Genomic DNA, 11,779 nt, shown 5'->3' with positions numbered 1-11,779 from the left:
TGACCAAAGCCTATGACAGACTTGAGTGGCCTTATCTTAGGGCTATTATGATCAAACTGGGTTTCAGTGAGAGGTGGGTGAATATTGTAATGTCTTTGGTTACCACAGTGAAATTTTCAGTTATGTTTAATGGGAAGAAATTGGAAGAATTCGTTCCTTCTCGCGGAATCAGACAAGGGGACCCAATATCTCCGTACTTGTTCTTGCTAGGAGCAAAGGGCCTGTCGTGCCTGTTAAATTTAAGAGTGAGTCATCCAACCTTGGTGCTCTACAAGTGGCACCATCAGCGCCACCGGTTAGCCACCTTTTATTTGCTGATGACAGCCTGTTGTTTTGTAAGGCAAACAATGCTGGAGCTGAGGAGGTGAACCTGATACTGAATCAGTACTGTCAAGCATCGAGTCGGAGCATCAATTTTGCTAAATCTTTGATTTATTTCAGCAAAGGGGTAGCCGAGAATGCTCGTATGGATATCAAGGCTTCGCTCAATGTCCCAAACGAAACCCTAAATGAGAAGTACCTGGGAATGCCCTCAGATGTGGGGAGTGCTTGGTTATGTTCTTGGTCCATAGTTTCTTTACGACTCTACCTTTGCGTATCCTGCGGAGGGCCCCCTCAAATCCGTGGGCCCAGGGCGGCGGCCCCCTACCCCCAAACCCATTCATCACACAAACATCATATTTCATCATCTCTTTTGTAGGAAAATATACCAACAATATATCCACCTACATATTAAACAAAATGAAATATTATTACATACATATTACACAACACATCGTCTATTATATAGTACAAACCATCTATATCATCTAGCAACTAAACAAAATTTTCTAAAACTAAGAAATCATCTACTAATCGAACATCACCTAATGTTCAATAATGCTTTAAAAATAAGATGTTCTAACAAAAATAAATTGAAGGAATTGACAAAGAATACCTCAAAGATGTTTGAGGGGCTTAGATTCATAAATTTTGATGAAAAATGGAGTAGATCAAAAGGGTGGTGGTGTGAGGTGGAAGAGGGGCGAGAGAGAGAGCCAGATTCGTTTTCAGGTAGAAGAAGGAAGAAGATGGGAAAGGATGATGCGACCCACGCGTTTGAATCACTTATCAGCACGCCAAAGTCTGCAACATGTGGGGTCTAGAGACAAGACGCGAGGGTCCTAGAAGAAATAACTTAGCTCCCTAGCCATGCGAGCTTGTGTGCCCCCACACCGGAGAGTGGAGAGTGTGAACGAAACCAAAAAGACCCATTTGCCCCCCAAGGCAATAATCAAGCCCGAGCTCCCTCAGCTCGCCTCTCCATTCACACTCTGAACCCGGACCTCCTCCTCCTCCTCACTGCGCAGCCTGCTCCACCACCTCGGCCACTCCGGCCGGCGACCGCGCGGCGTCCTGCGGCGAGGTGCGTCCCTTCGCCCCACCCCCTCCGCATTCTTCTCCCACTCACTCTCTTTCCGCCGGCACCCACCCGCTCCCCCCTCCAACAGCACGCCCCCATCCAGCCCGGCGACCGACGGCGACTCAGGGCGGCGGCGGCTGCCAGCGAGGTTATCCCCGCACCACCTCGCCGCTCCTCCCATTCGCTCGCCAGATCGTAGGTTTTGGTCCCGACTTCGCGCCGTACGAACGAACCCTAGGTTTTGTTCGCGAGACGAGACATGTTTGCTGTTCAGGAGGGTTCGAGGAGGGGAGAGGCGTAATGGACCACATTGTGTGTGTACTACTCGATTTTTGCTGGCATCGGTCGAGCCATTATCCCAGGGAGCGCCGTGTGCCGTGTGCGTGCAAAGAGCCAAAGCCCTCGGCCTATTTATCTATCGATCTATCTATGCTGTGTGCTGGTTTCTTTCAAAAAATGCCGTGTGCTGGAACAACGGAAAGAAGGGCCAAAGCTGCCTTTCCCTTGGCCGGGTAGAAAGGGTTAACTGATTTTGTTATGTGAAGAACGAGGAATTTGGCAAAGCAACACGACTTTGTCTGACATGTGGGGCCTGGTCCGCCTGTAAATGTGTCATCTGTGTCAAAGTGCTAATAAACGTGTGGCATCTTGTCGGTTTTTCGGTAAGACACACCCCTCAAGCCAAATCATGAGAAGCACATTCAGCTTCCATGCGTTTTATCAAGAGGCTGCTGGACCAGGGCACATACTCAAATGCCAATGAACTTCAGGCTGCACAAGTCTGCACCTGAGTTGTTTCATGAGTTTTGTTCCTGCACCTCCCTTTAATTTACTAAGCAAGTGCTCTTTTAGGGATTAAATATAATACACTAAGCAAGTGTTTAAGCTTCGGTGAGAGGGGAGGAGGCCACATCCCATTTGAGAGATCTCCCGAGCGAGTCTGATGCTCTGATTCGCTAATTGCCTAATTGCCCATGCGACATGGCAGTGATGGTGTGCATCGTACTACACCGTTTCAGTGCTGTTTGCGTGGCGATGCAACATTTTTCTGAGAGAACTGATTCAGATGAAATTTTGTTTTACATTACCGTCTGAGAGAACTGATTTGGAACATCTCTGTATCTTACTAGTCTTTATAATGCCTCCATTTCTTGCCCAATGTCTCACCAGTCTTTATAGTACTGCCATCTGTCCACATATCCAAAACCCACACAACATTCTGGTAAAAAAATCAAGGTCACTTGCTCCCTCTATATTTTGGCGGCAATAGCATAGTCAAAAACTGATGTTGGTATATTCAACGATACCATGCAATGAGTTGTAGCCTTGTTTGAGAATTGGTGGGTTATTGGACCTGCCATATTACTACTTGCAGATGATTTCAGGTGTTAGGTGCCTGGAGGGCTACGTGACTGCTTTTTATAACAGCGAACTTAAGTTGACCTTTAGTTGAATACCTTTCTGTCAAGCTAACAAGCAGTCATAGTGGGCAATATCAACACTAACATTTCTTGTTCAATGCTGTTGCAGGTCTGAATTGATCATTATGGTGAAGAAAAGTGCAGAGAAAAGTTATGGTGGTATGGCTGCATGCACATCAAGTGCTGAACTCTCAGAAAATAACCCAAGGCAGAATTTCCGTTTAGGAGATATCACATGGGTTAAGCATGATGGCTCCTCATGGTGGCCAGCCCAGGTATGAAGCATACACCTTCTGAGCACTTCATACTCCAACTAGATAAATACCCTTACTTTGCTACGGATCAGCAATTTAGATTACCCCAACATGTTGAACCAATTTGTTGCTGCATTCGATGCCAGTATGGTACTAAAATAATTGTAGATGCCAGTGAAGTGAATATGCTTGTTGCATTGCACATCTCCCCTAATAATAAAGCGCGGAGCGCTTCTGCCGTGCGTCGCCGTTTTTTTTTGCAAAAAGACCCCTCGCTTTTCCGGTATTCAACCCGCAGTCCGTTTTAAAGTTTTTTGCATTTTGCATAAAACCCCCTGATGTTTCAGGTAATCAACCCGCAGTCCGGATTTAAGTCAGAAAACGAATCGTTTTTTTGTAATTTTCCAAAAAACCCCTGATGTTTCAGGTAATCAACCCGCCCTCCGTATTTTAACAAAAAACCCTAACTTTTCAGTTAATCAATCCACATTTTATCTAAAACAAAATTATCCATATCTTTTAAACCGTAACTCCGATTTTAACATGTTATATATGAAATTTGATTAAAAAAATGTGTAGAATCTAAATAGGATGTTATTTTTAGCTGTTGAATACTTCTTAAATATTATTTTTGGTGCAAACTTAATCTGTAGTGCACGGTCCTTTTTTTTCTTTCTTTCCGGCGACGATACGAATTGCAATAAACATCCATTAAATTAAAACCAAATTGAGAGGAAAGAAAACATCGTTAACAACACATGCACACCTTTGGAAAACCTCGTGGGGAGAAACACCATATTTCTCATCTTATTCCGAGTGACTGTATATTCAAACGCGTTTTCATTGTGTGAGCACTAAAGCCATCGTCGGCAACACAAATGTGATGTCATGTGAAAATATATTGTGTTCAGAGCATGTGTTATTTTCTCTTCCGTTGCAATGCACGGGCTCTTTTGCTAGTCAGCTTAAATTGAACGCGGTTAGATGGTTGCATCTGTACTAGAGCAATTATATCGGTCATGTATGAGTAAGATAGTTTGGTCAAGTCTCAACTGCCAATGCCACAACCTTTGTACTTGTATTATGCAAAGACAAAACATTTCATACTTTTGCGAACTGTCATGTTCTTGATCATAGCTTCCCATGCATATATTTAGACCACTTCTGTTTTTGAATTCAAGGTCATTGATGAAGCATCTGCCAGTAGCAAGGCCAAGAAGAAGACCAGCCATGATGCTCTGGTTCGACTGTATGGCACATGCCTAGAGTAAGGGGTCCTAATAACATGTGAAGCCTTTCTTTTCTTTCTAGTGATAATAAACTGATAATCATTTACGATAAAGGTAATTGTTTTCACTATTTTATTTTCAGCTTGTATATTGACCCTTGGAAGTCTAACATGGAATTTGAAATGGTATGCACATCTTCTATCCTACAGCTCATGATGATGCTACTGAGTAGTGGTAACTGACTGAAATGTATTAAAGAAACTTAAATCAGCTGAAACACGAAAATAACCAACAACTTAAATCAGCCGAAACACGAAAATAACCAACAACTTCAATCATTATGGCGATTTTGGTTTCCTTAGGTTTTTAACTTCAGGAAACTGATATAGCCAAAAGGCTGAATTGACGGACATATATTCACAAACACTTGATAGATTTTATAATATTGCATATGTTGATAATGAAATTCTAACAATTGTTCTGAATTATAATATGCTTTATTCTAACTAACAGAATGTACCAATAGCACGACTCACACATATATGTTTTAGGATTGTACTGGTAAAGCATGTATTTTATTTTATCATTGTTTCATAACTAATAAACTAACTTAGCTGATCGAATGAATAATTTTGTACTCCCTCCGTCCCAAAATAAGTGACTCAACTTTGTACTAAAGTTGGGTGCAAAGTTGAGTCATTTTTGAGTCACTTATTTTGGGACGGAGAGAGTAGTTATTAGTTCTCTTATTTTGTTTTTTCTACCTAAACCGGCCATATCAATCAACCGAATCCTGACCATATGTCACTGCTTATGTGCTGCTTGTAGTAATTTTATAGTAAATGATTCTATTGTATAAACTATAAACTGCTTTTGTTATTTAACTTCCAAGAAAATTAATTGTTTTTGTCTTTCCACGCATGAATGATATCTAACCCTGATCATTTTGAATTCTAAATATTTCTTATATGAGCTCATTGTATACAGTATCTGAAGGAAGAAAATAAGACAGCTATGGAAGCATTCCATGAGGTGCTTCAGGAGGTAGGGCAATCAGCCTTGCTTTGAACATGTTGCGAGTCACAGTTTGGTAGAGGTTGTTGAGATCCATGTTTATAACCCTACAAATGCAGGAGCTATCTCATTTTGAGTCGCCCAGTGATGATGATGAGGAACCTGTCAACACAAAAGGTGAATATCTGTTTTTTGCCTGGAGAATCTTATATGCAGAAAAACATGTTCTGTATATTGATCATGGTGGTCCTTGTGCACAATAATTTGATCAATCATTTTATCCCCCTTCATTAGTGTTTTTTGTTGACAGTGATATATTTCTTTCTGTGAATTTCTTTACAACGATGCGATTAGATAACATGTTCTATGAGCCATATCAATGTCACAGTATTGTAAATTATTACTTGTGCTGTTCTATTTCCCTGATCAAGGTTTGATTTGCCTTGCCATCAAGGATGCGAGTCTATTTATCTTTGGTTGCTACATATCTAATTTTTGAATCTTCCATATTGGCCACAGCCAAGACGTCTGCTAAGAAGGCCAGAAAGAAAGAAGGCTTAGAGCAGGACCAAGAAGTTCGGAGCAATGCAAAAGGTGGGGGTGCTGTTCAGAAAGGAAAAAAACAGAAAGGTGGGAGACAAGCAAGTGATCTCGACAAAGCTTTGAGTATGGATTCTGCTCAAGGTTTAAGAGATAAGACACCCAAGCAAGCTTCTGTTGTGCGAGATAAAAAGAGTGGTAAGAAGGCATCATCAGGAACATTGGTGGCCAGAAAGGAAGGATCCTCAAGGCAATCGGGCCGTGCCAGTGTGAAGCAATATTCAGATGCGGCCGAGGACAGCACATCACAACTCCAGGATACAAGCGCAAGTGAAAATTCAGCTGAAGCAGGAGCGATGACATCAGTGAATAGGATTCAGCACAAAACTGGTTCGACGGTCGAGGGAACTCACCGGAAGATAAAAGCTATGGTCAGGGATATACTGCTGGGGGACGTCATAGACAGGCAGGTTGCTGCTGAAATGGCGTTTGTGGATGAAGTGATCTTTGGAATCTGTCAAGCCAGCGAGGAAAAGGCGACTCAGGGTGGTGCTGCTGCTAATACTGTGACAGAGGGTGGAGTAAGCACCAAGCGGGCTGCTGGCGCGCTGGAGTCTGACTCAAGCCGTGCTGCAAAGAAGAAACCTAGAAAGGGGAAGGCGGCGAAGCCGGAGGCCAAGGATCCCAACTCCTCTCCTGTAAGTAGACACTCCACACTCGTGAATACGATTGTCTGAATGAATTTCGCACGCTGATTTGACCAAACTCCACCAGAGCAGGGGCGCGGCGGCCAAGGAGGGATCGGAACAGCGTAGCGCGCGGCAGATCAAGATCATGCAGAGCCTGGGCCTGATCGCTCCGCTGGGATCTCCGTTCGACGGGAAGGGTTCTGCTGCAGCCGCCCGTTGATGATTCCATGATTCTGGCTAGGGCAGACTACTACTACATTTTGTAAGCACACCATTGGTTCTGAATGGAAACCCGTAGTTATGGCGCCTATCAGATCTACCTACTAGTTTACTTGTGCTAATTTCTGTTCTTGTTTACGGAAGATTTGGCCGGACATAGATAGCTGCTGCGTAAGTAAGCGCACAGTTGTTAGTCTGTCTGTATCAGCGCAAAGACGAGCCGCAGTCGCTCAGCGCTGTACCAAATTGGTTATTGACATATTAAGTTGCGACTTAGATTATTTCCGCTTGGTGCTAGGGTCTGTTGTGATCGATGCGTTGGCATGAATGACCCAATTCTCAGGTTATCTTCAGTTAGCATTTTGCATTAGCTGCAGACACTCTCATGCCTGAGGTTGGCGCAGGGTTGCTCACCAGTATCTATCTACCGAAGCACTGAGATTCTTTTCTTTCTTCAGCTCATTTGATGTCTAAGGGAGGTTCTGTCCATGTTGATTTTCCATTCTGATCCGTACTATGATGTACTATGTTTGCGCAAGGTTTTTTGTTCTCTCCATTTTCTTCAGCTCTAGATTTAACGATGGAAAAACCTGCCGATTTGAGCAGCGTATGCACAAACCTGGTCGCCTGTTTAGTTGTCCTTTGCTTTATCTGAACCAAGAGATTAGAATGCAATCGGATGTTTGGCTGACCATACATCAAAGGGGTGGTGGCGCAGTTGGCTAGCGCGTAGGTCTCATAGCTGAATTGTGAGTAATCCTGAGTTCGAGCCTCTCTCACCCCATTTGTACAAGGTGACCTTGTGATGATGAAACGCTCCGTGACAACTTGGGTCGTCACACGTACACCTGACTTATCAGGCGAAAATTGAGCAACTCTGAACCTGGCCAATCATTTTTTAGCACTAAACCAAGTGACAACCAACATAATTGTCATATATGATTTGCCATCTCCACTCCATTTTACTCCCAACGCTCACATATCAATTTACTTATCTGTGAATTCTCTTTATTAATTCCACTACAAAGACATCGTCGTCGACCCCGAAGCTGGTGGCTCTAAACGTGCATGGCCTCGCGAAGCCGGCGGCAATCCTCCACACAGGTTGCCGTCGCATCAGCCGCAGCGTCCGTCTCGCCTTCGACGATGCAGCCCGAGGCCTCCCTATAGAAATTATGATGGAAGCGTTCTACCATCTCGTGAGAGGGCTGCGGGTATTTATTGATAGAAAGGGGCTTATCGCTTGATCGCATACATGATTTGAAGTACAAGGAGTAAGGTAGAGATAGCAGAATTTAAAGTACCTAACATATTTACTAGATGCGCTAAGAACGGCCTAACATCCTAACAAGAATATCTTCAACACACCCCCTTCTCCCCTTAATAATAAAGCGCGCAGCGCTTCTGTCGTCCGTCGCTGGCGGTTTTGCAAAAAAGTCCTTCTGTTTTCTGGTATTCAACCCGCCGTCCAGATTTAAGTGAAGAAGAAAAATGTTTCACTGATTAAAAAGAAAAACACCTCAAACTCACCTTATCTACGCCGTCCTCCACCGCGGGATCCTCTCTCCGACAATCCGCCGCGCCACCCCTTGCCCCGCCCGCCACCCCCACCCCATCCCAAACCCACTGCCGTACGTCGCCGTCGTCACCATCCACCTCGACCCCGTCTCCCCTTACTCCCTTCTCAGCCATAAAGGCCGCCGCGATGGCCGCTGCGTAGCTCCCCGCGCGCGGGCAGTCGGATGGCCGACGGGGAGGGCGCGGGCGAGAGCTGCTGGCCGACCCCCGCCACCGCCGACTCCGGCCACGGCGGCGGCGGCGGCGGGGTGCTGCTGTCCGACGTCAGGAGGGAGATCTACGACCGCCTGCGGGCCGTCGGCAACCAGGAGGCGCTCGCCGACCCCTTCTTCAACCGCGTGCTCGAGGACAACTACCAACGCCTCCCGCCAAGGTCCGTCCTTTCCGCCCACCCCCCGTCCACGCCCGCGTTTTCACCTCACCAACACCTCTCTCTCTGTTTGTCTGTCTGTGTCCGCGCCCACCGGGGATGCAACCACTACATCGACCTCGACGTGAGCATGGAAGCCAGGGATCCCCCACAATTACCGTTTTGATTTGGAGCCAGAGGTTTGTCCTGCTGAAGGTACTGCACAAGGAAGCAGAGGAGCATGACAATATAGTAAGCGACAGTGTGCAGGGAAGATTTACTGAGTTTAATGGATGGATGAATTTACCCTTAGGAATCGGACGTGGAAGACGGGACGGTTGTCGTGGTCGGCGCACTCGGCGAGGATCCGGCGATGGAGCAGCACGTCCTCCGCCTTGTTCACCAGCGTTCCTGCGTGGCATAGTTCTGTAAGAATTGTCAAAAGCTCAAAAGCGAATGTTAGAAGCCTGGAGAATGAGAAGACTGATGGAACGGGAGCTTGACAGAAGGTCAAATGATTGGTCAGCCAGGCTGGCAAGATTTCAAGCCGAAGAACAGCGACTACGGGATAGAGTAATGGAGCTAGCAGAGCAGAATGTGTCATTTCAGAGAGAAGTTACTTTGTTTGAATCGAAACGAGTTCAGGCTTCTAACAAGATCAGAAGTTTGGAACTGCAAAACAAACAACTGAATGATGAGATGGAGAAAGTTAAAGGTGAGCACACCAAAAGCAGTGATATGGATATGTTAAGGGTATATGATATGCTATTAAATGTAGTATTAGGCAATGTGTTCTACTCTACTGTACATTGGGCCGTCAAGAGCCCTTTATTCTCTTGTCACCTGAGCTATCATATTTGTTCTCATGTTGACCCCTTTACCAATGACTGTTGAAGATTGTGATACTTTTCTATTGTTTATCTTTTATCTTTATATACTTAAATTTGCAGTGAACTTTTATCTGCTTTCATCAACTATTTCCTGCACTGTCAGTAGCTTGGATATAATGGGTTGGTTCTTGGAACCTTCTCAAAGGCTGATTTGATCACCACGGTGCAGTTGATTTTTGCAGGTAAAGTTGGTGTCCTGAAGCAGCTATTTGTTAACACAGACCCATTGTCAATACCAGCTGCAGTTATGAGGGCTGGGCTATCACTTTCATTAGGTAAGTCTGCCTTAGAAGTAAGGGTGGTCTTTCTCTTTTCAGCTACCATAAGGCACTCTGTACTATAGAATCAAAATTCAGGTCACCATTGCCATCTCTCATAAGTAAATGGACATGCTTTGTCCTCTTGACTTCTGTGAAAATTTTGTATCTGCTAGAGCAAGTGATCATTTTCCATCATTTTTCCTCCATTTCTTTCCTGGTTGATCAGTTCATATGATTGTCATGTTAGTTGCAGCATGTACTTCTGTAGTCTGTACATTTGATGGATAGGTAGTAGGTTGTAGATAGCTTGAAAGATACGAATCCAATCCATGGTACACTAACTGGATTAGGTCGATTAAGCAATAATAGAAAATAAAAATGAAGGTCGATTAAGCAACAAATTATAAATTGATATGCTTTTTGTATGGCTTGATAATTCCAAGGTGTCTCTTGGATTTTATTTTTTATGTAAATTAATTGGAGTGCTCCCTGTTCTTTTTGTTGAGCCGGAATCAATGCTCTGTGTTCTGAATGAGATATAAGCAAGGCATTTCTTGCCAGATATTATGTCAGTAGTCCTGAGTTCACCCTGTATGTTCACATCATGCGCATAACACCAGTGGGCCTTCTTTAATTTTGATTTCACCCCTAGAAGCCACCCATATGCAACTGAATGTAGATCCTCAGTAGAGTTGCATGATAGCTTTACAAAAGCTGCAGAAGAAAGGGACCAAATCCAAGAATGCTTAAAATCCAAAGAAGATAACAGTAGGGCACTGCACAAGGTGATTGCAAGGTTACAAGGGGCATCTAATGAGCAGGAAAAAACAATAAATGGGCTCAGGCAAGGATTTAGTGCTGAATTAGAAAATAGATCTGTTGGAAGTAGCGAAAGCATCACCAGGATGCAAATGGAACTTTTGGGACTTACTGGAGTTGAGCAAAAGCTGAGAAAAGAAATTCAGTCCTGTAACCTTGAAGTAGAGTCTCTTCAGCAAGAGAACATAGGGATTTTAAACCGTCTACAAAGCAGTGGGAATGGATTAAGTTTATCCTCACATCGTCTTGTCCTGGAACTTCACGCTAGAGTGGACAACTTGCAGATGCAAGGCTTATCGTTACTTGAAGATACTAGCTGTCTTTGTGGCAAGTTGTTGGGCGTCATGAAATCCAAGAGTGAGACAATTGGCAGTGTTGATGCACTAGCAGACATTGAATACACTCTGAAGTACCAGAACCTAAGACAAGGAATGGATTATTTAGCCCTTAGTCTGAGAAAAGTTAAATCTGTGTTGGTTGAAAAAAACAATAAAGAAGACAACATAGTGGGTGTTTCTGTGGGACATGATACATTATATATTATTGTTGTTCTTGAGTAAAGTGTAAGTTGTTCACTGGTTTATCATTTTGCACTAGAGAATGACATCAAGCTAGCAACATTATTTTAGAACTAATATAGTAAAATTTGTGTTACCATGAACCATGAAATGTGCTCGAGAAAAATATGTCATAATACAAATATATTATGAAGCCAAGTTGCTTAAAGAGGTACTCTATAACATTAAAATACCGCATAATATTTATATTGGCATGGCCAGCTGAACCATGGCCAACTGATGAAACTGTAAGATGGTTTTACTATCGTACTGAGCAAAAAATGTTATTTTACCGAAATAGACTTTTTACATGGAAAATGATTTGTTTAAATAGACATGTGATCAGAATATGCTTTGTTTATGTATATTCTGCAACTCTGCATTTAGATTTAGGGTTACTTGGTTAATATTTTTGAAAGAAAAATGTCACTCTAAGAGTATATTATCCAGAACTTCATATCAGCGTGTTGTCGTGTAGGCAGGAAGGCATGAATTCAACGGCGAAAACTTCTATCAGGATGGGGTCCCTCTAGGCGGGAAGGCATGGACCCAACAACA

The 11,779-nt window shown here is 43.7% G+C and overlaps 2 protein-coding genes across 6 annotated transcripts; both read left to right on the top strand.

Moving 5' to 3' along the window:
• The first annotated feature begins 1,286 nt into the window (after positions 1–1,286).
• On the top strand, positions 1,287–7,049 carry LOC123405292 (DNA mismatch repair protein Msh6-like). Of its 2 annotated transcripts, none has more exons than XM_045099041.1 (8): positions 1,287–1,405; positions 2,933–3,098; positions 4,259–4,344; positions 4,449–4,491; positions 5,294–5,350; positions 5,440–5,497; positions 5,840–6,558; positions 6,640–7,049. In XM_045099041.1, the coding sequence occupies exons 2-8, from the start codon at positions 2,949–2,951 to the stop codon at positions 6,673–6,675; spliced, it is 1,149 nt and encodes a 382-aa protein (XP_044954976.1). In that variant the 5' UTR covers positions 1,287–1,405; positions 2,933–2,948; the 3' UTR covers positions 6,676–7,049. The 2 variants fall into 2 exon arrangements, with proteins under 2 accessions (XP_044954976.1, XP_044954975.1); XM_045099040.1 differs by having other exon boundaries at positions 1,290–1,405; positions 6,635–7,049.
• A 1,341-nt stretch (positions 7,050–8,390) lies between these two features.
• On the top strand, positions 8,391–11,779 carry LOC123405290. Of its 4 annotated transcripts, XM_045099037.1 has the most exons (4): positions 8,557–8,911; positions 9,009–9,410; positions 9,768–9,860; positions 11,700–11,779. In XM_045099037.1, the coding sequence occupies exons 2-4, from the start codon at positions 9,152–9,154 to the stop codon at positions 11,711–11,713; spliced, it is 366 nt and encodes a 121-aa protein (XP_044954972.1). In that variant the 5' UTR covers positions 8,557–8,911; positions 9,009–9,151; the 3' UTR covers positions 11,714–11,779. The 4 variants fall into 4 exon arrangements, with proteins under 4 accessions (XP_044954973.1, XP_044954974.1, XP_044954971.1 ...); XM_045099038.1 differs by lacking the exons at positions 9,768–9,860; positions 11,700–11,779 and having other exon boundaries at positions 8,391–8,719; positions 8,822–8,911; positions 9,009–9,140; XM_045099039.1 differs by lacking the exons at positions 9,009–9,410; positions 9,768–9,860 and having other exon boundaries at positions 8,391–8,719; positions 11,700–11,776.

The sequence above is a fragment of the Hordeum vulgare genome, chromosome 6H (assembly GCF_904849725.1).
Source record: "Hordeum vulgare subsp. vulgare chromosome 6H, MorexV3_pseudomolecules_assembly, whole genome shotgun sequence".
Lineage (NCBI taxonomy): Eukaryota > Viridiplantae > Streptophyta > Magnoliopsida > Poales > Poaceae > Hordeum > Hordeum vulgare.
The sequence above is the reverse complement of the archived record's forward strand: the minus strand, read 5'-3'. Positions and strand labels throughout refer to the sequence as shown.